Source organism: Ciona intestinalis, chromosome 8 (assembly GCF_000224145.3).
Source record: "Ciona intestinalis chromosome 8, KH, whole genome shotgun sequence".
NCBI classification, from domain to species: Eukaryota; Metazoa; Chordata; class Ascidiacea; order Phlebobranchia; family Cionidae; genus Ciona; species Ciona intestinalis.
In genome coordinates this window covers 4,473,147-4,487,685 of record NC_020173.2, presented here as the reverse complement: position 1 = coordinate 4,487,685, position 14,539 = coordinate 4,473,147, and the positions used below count along the sequence as shown (strand labels likewise).

Sequence of the window (14,539 nt, the reverse complement as noted above, 5' to 3'; positions counted from 1 at the left end):
AATTATATCATTTTTGGGGAAGATTTTTTTAATGTATGACAATTTAGACATCCCATAAGTAACCACTGAGTTGAAATAATTGCCATTAAGTGTCTTGCCCAAGGACACTACCCAACATTAGTAATTCCGTCAAGCTTTGAACCCGTAACCTCTGGGGGGGGGAGGGGGAGGCAGGAGTGCTAGCCATTGTGAAGTATAACATGTGAAACATTTTGTACTAAAAATGTTCAAATTCTGACCTCTTGGTCATTTTTTTCTGTCCAAATAACAACCATACGCCTAAATAATTAAGTATAACCAGCATCATTGTCAACTACAGGAGGAAACGTGGAGAACGAACAGAATCGGGGGAGTCGACAACATCAACCTCCTCTTCTCATGGATCATCTGTGAGTGAGACAATCGTGCGGAAGTTAACGCAGGAGAGGATTGAAGAGTTGAAGAAGCAGATTCGTGTTGAAAGGAGCAAATATCGGAAGTTAAAGTTGACGGTCGATCAGGTCAAACTTTTTTTAATGTAAAACAAATTTTTGTTTTTTACTTGAAATATATAGACCTATTTAATATAATATATATATATATATATTTGTTTCTTTTTTCTTAAACTATTTTTTTTTAGAAAATCTTGTTTTTTAGACACAGAACCGATTACATTGGGTGTTAAAAACCTGATGAAAAGTTACTACTTAGAGTTACTAAGAATTTTATCTATGACCAATGAAATTATTTCTAAATAAAAATGGTTGACGTCATTGCAGTAAATATGAAGCTCCAACAACATCATAATTGCCTATCATAAACATTTAAATCTGTGTTTTAGAGAAGCCTTTTGGGTTGTAAACAGCTTTGTTTACAGATTTAAATTATATGTAGTCATTTAGGATGTTGTTTCATTTTTAAAACACATTTGGTGGAACCTTTAAATCACATTTGATCATCTCTATCTATCTATATACAAATTTAGATTTTTAGTTAGCTTACAGAGCTATTTTTTGATTCAATCTGCAGATAACCTCCGGTGATTTAGATGATAAATTGGATGAAATGCTAAACACCAGCACAAAGTAAGTTCTCTTATACATTGTGTCCATGTTTATGTATGCACCAAGTGCTACTAAATATGCAATAGACAAAAAAAAATACATTTTTTAATAGTGAAAAAGAACAAATCTACAAAAAGGTGTTGTATTCAACCGCTGCATTAACTAACCTTGTTTGTTCCAGCAAATCTGATAAAAGTAAAGATGCTCTGATGTCTCCTCCTTCCTCAGTCCTCTCCTCACCGGATGCAAGTGAGGAGCAGAGCAATGTTGATGTGGAGGCAGTGACTGAGGATGAACAAACTGTGGAGAAGATCCAAGATTCGGACCAATCGACAGGTGACTTGTAATCATTTATTTATTGCCATAAATTAAACTGCATGATCTGTATAAAAAATCTTTTTGAACAAAATTTAAATAAGTACTAAATACAGAGAACGTATCCTTCATGCCAAGTTGTACCCTAGCCTGGATAAGCAACTTTTTACCAACTTATCAGTGTGTAATGTGCATACAAATATTTTGTGCAGTTGCCCACGTATGTAAATAACATATAAAAATAAGAGTCTTTTTTTTAACAGAACAAACAGTAACATTACCCACTGAAGAAATCCCCCCTACCTCTCAACCAGTATCCATCATAGAACATAATACTGAGGAAAATCCCACACCATTACTTGACACAGATGAAGCAATGGAAACTGAAGTGGTTAGTTAAAACATTATATATGAAACAATTTTTGCTCTTTTCAAGTTGGTTTATTATGAAAACGTTTTGATACATTTGTGCAGCTAATAGTCACAAATGGGGAAAATAGGATTTTCTTTGCTGTGCAGTAAGAGATAAAAAGTAGTGAGCACAAAAAGGAGTCTTTGAAACAAATTTAACTGCGTCCCATTTTTCACTTTTCTGTCTATGATAGCTGCTGTGTACCGTATCGGATGTGGTTACAGTTAACAAGATAGAATTTACAACACTAAAAATCAATTGTGTAATACATATGGCTGCTATGTTTGTATTGAAACTGTAAAATTTCCTTTAACAAGTTTTTAATTTAGTCACACCAAATCAATGAAGACAGCACCAATATACAAATGCCCAACACTGAAATAGCTCAAGTTGAACTTTCCGCTGTAGATGTCAAAACACAGGAAACATCTACTTCTGTAAGTTGATTAATATAGAAACCAAACTACAATCTGATTTAACTTTTTTAAAAATCAGGTTAATACTCCAGCAATTCAATCACAAGAAATACCTCCCCTTGAAAGTTCACCAACACCAACACCTGTAACTGAGGAGATTCTTATTGAAGGTACAAACTTCATTATGCATACCTCTTATGTATATATAGGTTGTGCTTAACATGAATTAAAAATTTCAATTTTTTTAAGTGAATGTTAGAAAATGTTTAGAATAGTAGATGTAAAGATTTTCTATGGGTAGTTTGTCACATGTGTATAACTCTTGAGTCATTTTGACATTATAGGTGTTAGACCTAGTTACAGGGTGTGTAGGTGTATCAGTTGCTTGCAAATAAGAACAGTTTATTGTAAACGGTTGATTTTATTTTTAGTTGTTCTGTATTCCAGTGTTGGTAAAACAACAAAATTCATATTGTACTATTGCAGATTCTGTTAAAAGTGACAAAACAGAAACACCTGTTGCAGAAGAAACAGTAAAACCAGAAGTATGTATGTATTATCTTATAATTTGTTTCTATAACAGCTCTTCTGTCATTTTTTTTGCTGTACCAATTTTTTGTCTTTTTAAAAACTATAAAGGTAGTCTTGTGCAAATAAAAATATTAGGACTTTTACCTAATAATATAAACAGTTATATTTTGATCTGTGTAAAATTCTTTAAATGTCTAAAATTCTACTATATATATCCATTTTTCCAACCTGTTATATTTCTCCACAGCCAACACAAACATCTGTAAGTCCAACCATTGACACCCCACCTACTATCACCTTATCATTAAATGAGGATGTAAACAACTCTCAACTCAATTCCTCCACATCTTCTTCCTATGCATCACAAGAACCAACATCCGAGGACACAAACACTCATCCAACGACCGATTCCGGTGATTCGGCAAAAACAAGTTTGCTGAGTAATAACAAGGTATCGGACACTCCAAAGGATAAGTCACAAGATGTGTTTGTTCATCCTAACGAAGTAAAGGAAACAAGTAATATTGACACTTCACAGTCACAGACAAACTCCATTGTTACATCCCAGGAATCAAACCCTTCAACTACAAGCATGGAAACGAAGGTAAATACATTTTTGGAATTTTTTTGGCTTGCATGGAACAGATGTGACATATTTTTTGCAGCCTCTTTCAATTTTCTTGTTTTGTGTTTATGGTCATATGATTGACAAAATGAATGTAACTGGATTTATCCTCGCATGGTGAGAAAATAACTGTCGATATTACATAAATGTTCTGTTTCTCACACTTCTTGCCAGCTTGTTACGACTTACCATATATGTAACTTTGTGGGTGTGGTTTTTCTGTATGGTTGACAATTTAAACAACCCATAAGTGTCCTGGCCACACATGTTCACAACGGTAAGAGCGGCAAGACTTGAACCCATAACCTATGGGTTAAGGCACGGCCTACTGGAGATGGCTCTAGTAGGCCGTGGTTAAAGGCAGACAGGCTAACCACTGGCTATGGGGCCAAACAACGTAATAAAATGAACCCTTTATATATAGAGCTTGAAAGATGATGAGTACACAGTGGATGATGATAGTACTTCATATAGTGCATCTGTGGGAGGTGATGAACTCAATGAATCAAGTCAACTGGATGACTCTAATTTAAGTAAGATAATCAAATTTATCTCAACATTTCACTACATATTGACTTTCTAACATTTATATAAGATTATACAACCATGGTGATATTGTTTTTCTTAGCAAAACATGAAAAATAGGACATAAGTGTTTTAATTCTGAGTCAAATGTACCTTCATGTAAGAGTACTTAACTAAAAACTGCCACAGTTAGTTTTATTTGAAAGAAAAAAAAAAACATAGAAAAAAAGGTAAGTTATCCATAATATACTACAATAAATAAATATGTTTGTATTTTATCCCAATTTCCATGCAGGTTATCTTCCTGGCCAACCAAGCACTCCATACATTGATAGCTTCCCGACGAGTCCAGCTCTCTCTAATACGTAGGTTGTTTGCTACTAATAACTGTGTTTTGATTCCCTTATTTTTGTTTTTTTAATAACATTTTATTTTAGCCTGGCAATCTTGCGGTAATTTTAGCTTCTGTTTATGCTTTATTGATAGTAAAGGGTTTAAATTAAAAAGTTTTTCTCCATCTTTATAGGAGTGACATGGATTGTGAGGGCGGGGCACACAACAGAGCGTGGAAGAAATCTATCATGATTTTATGGAAGCAAGTTGCCAGTCACCGGTATGTTAGTTTGAATGGAATTATATCTAACCTGAAATGTATCATATATGACGGAACGAATAACATCTTATTTCATGCATGCTTAATAGTTGCCAGCACTAATAAACGGTGATTCTTTTTTTAGATATTTTTAAAATTTGACGTGTGCTTACAATTTGGACAGTCCATAAGCGACTACAGAGTTAAAGCTTGTGTTTAAAAACACATGCACGCCTGTAGTGCTGGTGGCAGTTCTCTAATCGTATCCTCACATCTAATGGTGCAAGTCAGTATCATTTTCAACAGCACACATAAAATGTGTGAACGCACCATATGAAGTCAGTCTGATGCATATATAGGTGAAACATAAACTATTCTAATTTTCAGGTACGCCAGTTTATTCCTGCAACCAGTCACAGACGACATTGCCCCAAATTATTCCGATATTGTCTATCGGGCCATGGACCTTTCAACATTAAAGAAAAACCTTGAAACTGGCGTGGTATGTACTGTGTTAAAAATTAAAAATAGTAACAATTATGTTACAAAATTGTAATAATAGCAACAAGGAAAAATCTTCAAGATATATTTCCGCAGGTCCGGACAACGACAGACTTCCAACGCGACCTAATGCTAATGTTTCAAAATGCTCTCATGTACAACAACCGTGAACACGACGTTTACAAGATGGCGCTAGAGATGCAGAATGACGTCATGACGCAAGTGGCGGTAAGTTACGACTCAAGCGGTCAGTGTAAAAGTCCCGAAATTTTAAACGATTTTTCTCCCAGCAATTTCTTGCTACTCAATTAATGATGGAAACTGCCCAACCTGCCACACCAAAAGGTTTACGACGCAGCACGCTCAGAAAATCAGTGATAAGCAACGAAAAGGTAGGATTTTTCCTAAAATACCATGCTCACATGCAATCCTAATAACGCCACAACCTGAATTCTTATCCATTCAATACAAAAGGCTAAACATCAAGGGCAGGTCTCCGCATCCCCAGAACTTCTCATAACATTGCTTGTACGTATGCTTAAATATAACCACTGCTTTCCACACGGGTTCTTGGCACATTTAAGTTTTATTTTCATTTACACCCACAACACATTACATCTGAATTTAATTTTTATCCCGAAAATTATTGCTTTTCGCTGCGTTTTGCGAGAGCCGTAACAAGTGTCTGTACATGCTATCAAATTTTACGGAGAAATTTGCTTAGCCGTACCAGTATAGGCAGTAACACAGCGTTTCTCAACCATAATGGCTTGGTTATAACATCCGACGTATGTACGTACAGAAATCCTATACAATCCGTACACAGGTCAGCGAAGCAAGGAGCAAGCGCACTGCTGCAATCGAAGGCGAGTTGAAATTTATGAAGAAGAAGCCAACTGAATGAGAAACACCTGCTTCCGTCCACAATTCCCGTAAATTCAGTTTCCAGTCAAGCTGCCCGCTCGTCTAAGCGTTCCCAACACGATCGTGAAACACGTATCGTCGGCCCCGAGCAGCGTCATGCAATAAAACTCTAATTTTCGTTTCCATAACGCAAAATCGTGTCCAAACATCTGACAAGTACAAAACGAATTGCCCTTTGAAAATTAACCATAGTGAAGCATGTGGTTTGCACCACAGCAGCCAAAATATCTTCTTTATGAAATTTGAGGATTTCCTATAACAAAGGTAGCATCCGGTAAAATAAAATCGTGCGTTCCCGGCGAATGGAATTCAAGTCGTCCCGCATTCAACGCTATATTGAAACCAGGTGGGCCACAGAACTATGTAGTTTGTTTTTAATTGAGGAAATAGCAGAAAATCGAAGCTGTATTGAAGGCAGGCGAAGGGAAGATGACTATAAAAAGGTACGGATGTTAGCTTTAAAAAGTTGTATACTGTTTACTATAAACGTGTTTGAGTTAAGATAACTTCATGTAGACAAGCTATTTCACCTGAAATGTAAATCATACGTGACGTCAGCAAATTTTGACGTAACCATACAGCGCAAGAGCAAGCAGCTGGTTGCACTTCTAAACGAGAAGTCCCTCCCACGCCCGTACTTTTAATCTGGAAACTAAATCTGGCCATATTTACTACGGCACTTGAGAATTTGTTCAATGCATTTAACCTTGATTTTCAATGTAAACGAGCCGCGGCTGTGGGATTACTAGTTCTGTTGTCGTGGGAATTCCGAGTATTCGTTTTGATGGCACGTAGGCCTACCTTGCATTTTTTTCTTGGTAGAACAAATGTAGTTTACAGGTGTATCGAAACTATGCGACTAATATCCGTAACCGGTGACTGTTAAATGTATCGTGACTTGCGTTTGCAAGAAAACAACTCTAAAAATATTTTAACTTCCGAAGCACTGCTGTGCAAACACAACTTCGGAATAGTTGATTGTACATAACAACCTTCTTTTCGTGGAATACTGTATTTTGAAAATCGTATACGAGGAAAACAACTTTTATATACGGACTGGTACCTTTGGAATCCAGAACCACTGCAGTGTATTTATCAGCGGGCGAGGCCGCGCGTTTACGGCGTACAGATAAAAAGCGCTTACGTAAAAAAACGACGTAAATCGTTCACCTGTGTACCGACGCATCATAGCTACACGCCAACGCACACAAAAGCTCATTATCGTTGTCGTGTAATCAACGGTGGACGCCCATGTTAACGCCTGTTGTATTTGGGCTTTGTCGCTGTCCGGCGTTAAATGACGTAGCTGGTTATGGATCAAAATCACTTCTCACACGTCAACCAAACAAAACTAAAACTACTTGACATTATAAGCTCTTAAAGTAAGCTATTAATAGTCCGCTAGTAACGGCCTTTTCATTATGAAGGTAAATGCTACAGCCGCATAAACCACTATACGCTGGGCAACGCAGATCGATTGTCTAAATTCCAATCGCAGGTAAACGACGCCACGCAAACAACCGACGTTCTTGAAAAGGTTAAATAAATTTTTACGTGATGAGTCGAGTTATTTCGGCTCTGTCACATCGATTGATAAAATGGACAAGTGCAAGCCTGCTGGTGTATATGGCTTGTCCTTGATTCGCACACAGGCGGTGTAATTACATCTATGTCACGTCTAATTTAATTTCGGCTTCTATTGTATTCCTACCGCACCGTTTCACGCTTTCTTTAGGCGTCCATGGGACCCAGCAGCAAGTCTTTCGTTCTAATCCACGGTGGGCCCGTCACACCGTATATGCCTTTAAAGGCGACATTTCGCAGCGTTTTAACCAAACCGCTTACACACGACGGTCTTTTCTCACGCGAAATCTGATGCAGTATTTTACGCACCCTGGCTTTGATATTGTATAATTATATGTGTCTTCCTTTCGTGGCCGTTGAAGTAACAGGCGGCGATATCTCTTGTGTAAAATAACAGCCCACGAACGCTTTAAAACACAGTATCGCCGTAGCAGGTGGTCCTTTTATGTAAAGCGGATGTTGATATAAGGAAATATGAGACCGCAGCAGTTGTAATACACTCTCTTCACCTCTAGCTCTAAGAAGCAGTCGCCGTAAAACTTACGCTCCGCCGCTCCAAGCATGTGAGCACAACATAGCGCGGGGGAGGCACTCGGTAGGCACGATGATCTAAGTAATTAGTCGCATTGCCTTATTAGGCGTTGCGGAGGGAGCGGAAATATGTGTGATGCCGATCGTTCGAAGTCTTATCCGAAATCCATCAGAAAATAAACAGCGACGGCACGCCTGATCGTTAGCGCGGTTCCGGCCGAAATCGGTCGGTTTTATTGAGTATAAGCGAAGCCTTTCCGAGCTTGGACTATGATCTTGGCTTTTTAATGACTGCAATTTTCGGCTTTTGGTTTCTGCGGTCTGACCTTCTTACGGAGCGCCGCACTGCTGTTTGTCCTGCAATGATAATAGGTCGGCGATTGCAAATGAAAGTTTTGTCAAGTTGCTGTCACGGTCACTGCTGGTCGTCTCCATATTCGTCCATGTATTCGAAGCGTCGAATATTGGAGATTCTGTCACCACAGCAGTGTCAAACCGATGTTTTGTCCACAACACGCATGCTTTTGTCACCTAAAGTAAAAGTCATAGGCCGTCAAGCCGCATAGTGGCGGTTTATAGAATCTTGTTTAGTTTTCCGCTGGCTGGAATGCAATTAGTTCAATAGAGAGCGATTCCTCCGTTTGCCTGTTTACGGTGTTCGTGTTATTAGTGAAATCAAAGACCTCAATGCGTTTGGGCATCACTGCGCTGTGGTGGTTATACGCAAAGCGACGCTCAACCGTTCAAATGTGGACAAAACAAAATCGTTTCTTCTGCAAATGGGAGCGGTCGTCAAACGGCGACGAAAATCTGGAAATTGAAGCTCTGTCTTTGTTTTCGTAAATCGTCAGAAACTGGTAACTACATACTCGCAGTGCATGCATGACCAAGTGCTCGGGGGAAGCCGGAGAATTGAAAGCTCTGCCGGTACGCAAGGTATTTCGGCGAATCTGATACAGTTACGAACGTCAAAGGGGAAAAGGCCGAGTTACTCTAATATCAAACGGCGATCCTGGAATTCGGTGACGTATACACAATTGGTTCTTAATATCCTTAATGACCCCACCACAATAGAATCTGATCCCAAAACGTTGTCCAGTAAGGGTGCAGGGTCAACAAGAGATCTCCAGGTTACAGAGTGATCATCGTAATCGGATTTTCAGGACATTTTTGGCAACATTCCCACGACGCTGAGTGTTGCAGCTACTCTGCAGAAAAAAGCATCAATTGCAGCAATGAAATAGCTTTGGCAATTTGTAAAGTGTGAAACCTTCTCGTTAAAGTTTATCCAAATATTTTTACCGAAAAGAAAATATCGTACTTTCCACGTTAACGGCATGAGTTTCATGTTAAGAGGCTTTTAACAAACAAACCAGATCTGTGAAAGCCTTCTCTCCTTTACCGTTCACGATAATAGACTTTTACCTATTTTTGGAATTGCCAAACAACACGAGCCTTTGAACAGCGCTATCTTTAAGCCTGGTGTACACGCGACAAGGCTTGGGAATCACACAAGGGTCGGAAAACGACAATTCATCATGAGTCTGGTCGCCCCTTATCTTAATTTGCGCGTCCGTTGGTTTTGAAGTACAGCGTACTCTTCTACGTCACGAACCTGACCAGATAACACAACAAGAGTGCAGGATTTCATTTAATACATAGCTATAGTTAACCAGCTTCAGCGTTTGGTTAAATCCTGTTGCATTTGCTATGCAAATAATTCTCTTTGGGATGAGCATTTTGTCATCTCTGTTTGCTAATACTCTCCAATAATTTATAACAGATTGTTGCATATCTTGAGTGTTATATAACACTTTGTTCGAGTGGTCCATGTTTTTCATGCAACCAAACCAACGGAAACTGTTATAGATAGCTTAATCTGAACCGTTGCAGTTCAAACACTTTTCAAGCTGCTTCTGTCAGGGTCGATAAAATTGTTCGCTTTAATTAACGTTTGCCACGAGGCTCAGGCCCTATCGCATGAACCGCTTTTGATAACCGAGATCGACGTCCCGCAATCTTCAGCTTACGTTCGTTGGTGATAAATCTGAAAGATACGAGTGTTGTTGGACCACCGGCTGTTATTAATTATAAGCAATTGAAGTGGTGGTTAGGCCTGAACCCTTGACGTTGTCTGAAGCTTTGCAAAGTGTTGTGTTTTCAGGTGTGATAAGTCAGCAGAGCAAGCGGTTCTCCGATTTACCCCCTACAGCCTACATATTCATGCGAAGGGAAGTTAAAAATTAATTGCAAACAATGTTTTTCGAGACTTAAGTCTATAAATACGTGACTTGGAAAGGAATACACCTTCTGTAAACTTAGGGGATGGTTTTCAAATTGTATGTGTTCGTTAAGTGTATACAATGTAGTAAGATAAGAGTACACGAACACACCTTTTACCGTTAATGTACCGACAAAGGAAGCAAAATCCCATACCTCTTGGCAAGCAAAAACGACATAAAATCTCAATCTTCAAGAGTCATTTTTCGTCCAGCGCGAAACAAAAGGAAAACAAGTTTTATGTTTCTGAGTTGTTTGACCCGAAACGCCCCCCGCACAGCGGTCGTGTTTAAACCATCACCAACAGTGAACAGAATCAAGTGCATTTCACTGCTTTGTTTACTTTCCCACTATTTACCCCCCAAGTAGCAATATTAGCAGTGCAAAGTTGTTGGAACTTTTGGGCAACCCGCCCACGATGTATAAGCATCAAACAGATGAACGAAGGGATTCTCCCGTACACTAAATCTGCGCACTTTTTCTGGCGTGAATCTGGGCCCTTTTTCGTCTCGACAAGCGGGCAAACGTTAAGCGACCGTGGGAAAAGTGTAGCTTAAATTCGAGTCGCAATTACCGAAGCCGCACATTCGCTTAGACACAGCTGATAGAGACAAGTACCCAACAAGACAAGTAAAAACAAAATGTACGCTACAAGACATTGTACGGTTTCTCGTTCTATGCTTCTACCAGTCGTACTTTCGATTCTGCTAATTCATCTGGAGATCACGCATGCTGTTGCACCAAAGCTCACTAAGCGACAATCCGGTAAGTCATCTTCCGTTTTTGTTAATTTAAAAATAAAAAAATGCGTGTGTTTTCTTATAATATCTGCAAACTGAGTGATTTTCTTGCTTAAAACAATTTTTTTACACCCCGCCGGTTTTAGTTTAACTGTAGACGATGCGCTGGCGTTTGATCGATGATGTGTCATAAATAGAAGCTACTGTCGTGACCGACGCGCCTTTTTGCTACAAGTCTTTGAAATGGCATATACACATCCAAATAAGTGATTAAGACACAAAGCCGTAGCATCCTAGGTGTAGTTTCCAGGGCGTTTTCCTGAATTCTCACATGTTATGCGGTCGGCAAACAAGAAAACTTCCATTTGAAGTGTTTCGTAAACCCATACACGCCTTGGGTGCGCTACTGTACTCTAAATGGCATTTCCGTGTCGGTTCTTGTCGTGAGCTTATTTACATTGATTTCTTCTAACGCTATTATCACAAATTGAATTATTTTACCCCTGGCAGTCTGGAAAAATTGTCGACTGCTGGGCCGGGAAAATTTAAATATAGATTGTGGGTAGTCTAATTCGTTAATAAGCATCGTAAATAACATTAATTAATTGCTTTTGTTTTTGGATCTTTCCAGCCGGTATCGTTCGATGCGTCAAAGCAAGCAATGTACTTGGTTGTGGAACTTTTGAATGCTTGAAGAGAACTGACCGTTGCAAGTTAGGGGGACTCGCACTTCTGTGTTCGAAATTTCAACGGAAAACATCGAACTTTAATCAATTGGTAAGTTAGTCTCGGAAGTAGTATGAGTTAATTTACAAATTAAACGACCAGCGCTATCTTACGAAACGATAAAAGTACGATTTAAAAATTGTGCCAGCGCAAAGCGACGTCTGATTATATTTACTCCTATTGATGGCGTTGGCACAACTTTGTAGGCTTTTAGTGCGCCAATGGTTGTCAAAACGTTCAAAATCGCGTTAACCGTGGGATACTGTGCCTGCAGCAGGGACATGGAGCGCTCAGTTCCGTTGCATGGGCGCAATATCTTTCTTTGTTTATTTACTACTTGTTCTATCAGATTTGATGAGACACAGACGCCCTCTGTGCCCGCGGATGCGATAAGTCTGTTGCCATCACAACGGCGCGTCCGCCGCTTTAATTCAGGCCGACTTTCGCGTCCGGTTCAGCGCAATGCTGCGGTGCTGGCTCGGACAGTTTGTTACGCTAATTAAAAATAAGTCTGGATGAGAGCCACCGCGATTAGGATTCTCATAGCACAGGTGCTGATTTGAACCCAAGAACACACGCACACAGTGGTAATGTGATTTCCTTCTCAACATCTTGGTTATTACGGATGCGGTTTAAACTTACTCCGGACATTTGCAGAGTGATATTACTTTCGCGGTCGGCGGACGACAAATTCTTCCATCGTTCGTTTGTTTTCGAAACAAACAAACGCCCGGTTACCTGTGACATCATACTCTATAAATAAAGTGCGGTGTGTTTACGAACGTTTAAGCTTAAACGTTAAGTTTCATTATAGCGTATATGAAATAAGTAAATTTGTTATTCCAAACCGAGTGCTTGTAATTTTAACACAGCGAAGTCGAAAACAGCAGCAAACATGCGGAGTATTAAGCGGCTACAAGCCACCGTGGTTGCACCTGTCCTATATCCCTGTCAGGTCCTTCGTAGTTTTCCTTGGTTAGCACGTTCAGTACACTAACCAGATTAATATGATAACTTCCGACAAAGCAGATCACCCGGCGGCAACGATACGCCAACGTAACACAACGCTAAGCTTCAAAAGAATGTAAACAGAGACCTGTCATCAGATGTGGGGCGTCGACTCACAGGGTGGAGTAGCTATTCGACCCTGGAACATAGAACACCTTCCGCACGTAATTTAAACGAGTATTTGGCGTGACCATCGTTTTGGTATCCAGTAGCATGCTATTGGCGTTTGTGCGCGTGCCCCGTGCCCTCAAATCGGTAGAACCAAAGTGAGCTGTCACATAATATACGCTTGATTTTGCAAAAAATCGTATCGCCACGGTCGTGCATTGAACCGAATCAATGCCAAAGTTATTGCGGAAAATATATTTTTCGCACGTGAAACTTTAATTTGCAAGCTGTATATATCACAGCTAAGTAAATTTTTCTAGATTTAAATTTATATTTTTAGTTTTAGTAAGAACACGCTTGATCAAAATATATTTCAAATTCAAATATTTATACAAATTTGTCGCATTTTTAACCAAACCATAAAGCGATAAAAATTTTTTTTCCTAAAATCTCTTTGACATTAAATAAAGTTGAATCTTAAATTAGTTCTTGTTTTTTAGGGGCGAACGTTTACGAAACAGTCACTGCGATGCATGGCCACACAGATCAAGTCGGATTTCCAGCGCGCTGGTCGCCAGTGTTCCCAGATCGAAAACTTCGTTTCTCGTGTCCAGGCTGATTGCTATCGCTCCAACAATGTTTGTCGGGCTGCTATGTCAAACTATAAACATTTTAAACAGATTCTTTTGCCCAAAGATATTTTAACATCACGGTAAGAACGAGATTTTCATAACAATGATATAAATCTTATTGTTTTAAATTGTAATACATTTTTATATAACTACGCTTAATATTTCCCAGGTCTTTCCTGCAAATGTTTCAAAGCATACTAAGCTGTGGTGAAGCTGTAACGTTGAAATTTCGCGACACCGTCACTTCTGCGTTGGGACAATCTTTCCTCTCAATGTTGAACTACCTGCAGAAAGGTGCAACTTCTCCGCTAATTGAAATTCTGGGCCAAGAATGGGTTGGCTCGGCCCAGTTCCGAGCGATCGAAAACGAGGTCCCTGGAAGTTCGCCAAGACAAAGCTAAACACTAATCTAACTTTTCAACATATTTATTGCGATTTTGAACTTTTCTTACGTGGTTTACCCGGTGTTTTGACTGTATGTGTCATACTCGGATTACTCCGTGATTGTAACGTGAAGGTATGAAGACTTCCAAATAAATTTCTTTCCTTCTGCTTCCATGTTGTACAAAACGTTTAACATTTTATATTTTCCTGCTTGCTGTGCAAATAAATTACATTAATGTTGTAACTTCAGTGATTTATCAAATCTGACGGAAAAAGGTATCTGAAAAAAGAGAGCCAAGCAGAAGTAAATGGGCACGTACCGTATAAAAACAATGTTTATTCTCACAAAGCGACGCAACTATAAGAGTTCTTGAAAAATTAAAACTTGTCCATAACTGCTGGCGTATGACAGGTGTTTGATTCGTTCTGTTTATCGCAACTCTTAAAATGAACGATAAGTTTTCGTTAACATACATGATTTAAACAAGTACAAATAATAAATCAATTATAACAATACAAAATGATTTATTCGGAACAGTTTTAATATGAAACTAATAAAAAGTTTCGTGCTCCCTGTTAAGCTAAAACATTTGTAAATTATTAACTTATAACTTGATTGTAACATTATGTGTAAGTTGTACAAATCTAAACTATTCCTAAGA

At 38.9% G+C, this 14,539-nt stretch overlaps 2 protein-coding genes across 2 annotated transcripts; both read left to right on the top strand.

Annotated features, from left to right (window-relative positions):
- Window positions 1-319: 319 nt before the first annotated feature.
- LOC100175561 (bromodomain-containing protein 8) lies at window positions 320-14,121 on the top strand (the record flags this gene model as incomplete). The annotated part of the gene is given in 18 exon segments (XM_009861063.2): window positions 320-500; window positions 1,009-1,064; window positions 1,225-1,379; window positions 1,622-1,749; window positions 2,100-2,207; window positions 2,266-2,356; window positions 2,673-2,731; window positions 2,965-3,321; window positions 3,767-3,875; window positions 4,163-4,232; window positions 4,394-4,480; window positions 4,847-4,961; window positions 5,057-5,188; window positions 5,251-5,352; window positions 5,787-11,044; window positions 11,651-11,796; window positions 13,362-13,573; window positions 13,663-14,121. Coding segments are annotated over 15 exon segments (1,828 nt in total), but the record flags the coding sequence as incomplete, so codon positions are not given.
- On the top strand, window positions 10,921-13,894 carry LOC100185679 (stanniocalcin-like). The gene is made up of 4 exons (XM_002130127.5): window positions 10,921-11,044; window positions 11,651-11,796; window positions 13,362-13,573; window positions 13,663-13,894. The coding sequence occupies exons 1-4, from the start codon at window positions 10,921-10,923 to the stop codon at window positions 13,892-13,894; spliced, it is 714 nt and encodes a 237-aa protein (XP_002130163.1).
- Window positions 14,122-14,539: the final 418 nt, after the last annotated feature.

What these genes read in the sequence shown, in the direction of transcription:
- LOC100185679 (XM_002130127.5), top strand. Translation starts at nt 10,921, where the DNA reads ATGTACGCTACAAGACATTGTACGGTTTCTCGTTCTATGCTTCTACCA. An exon ending in GCTCACTAAGCGACAATCCG is followed by an intron (nt 11,045 to 11,650) that starts GTAAGTCATCTT and finishes GGATCTTTCCAG; the next exon opens with CCGGTATCGTTCGATGCGTC. An exon ending in AAAGATATTTTAACATCACG is followed by an intron (nt 13,574 to 13,662) that starts GTAAGAACGAGA and finishes AATATTTCCCAG; the next exon opens with GTCTTTCCTGCAAATGTTTC.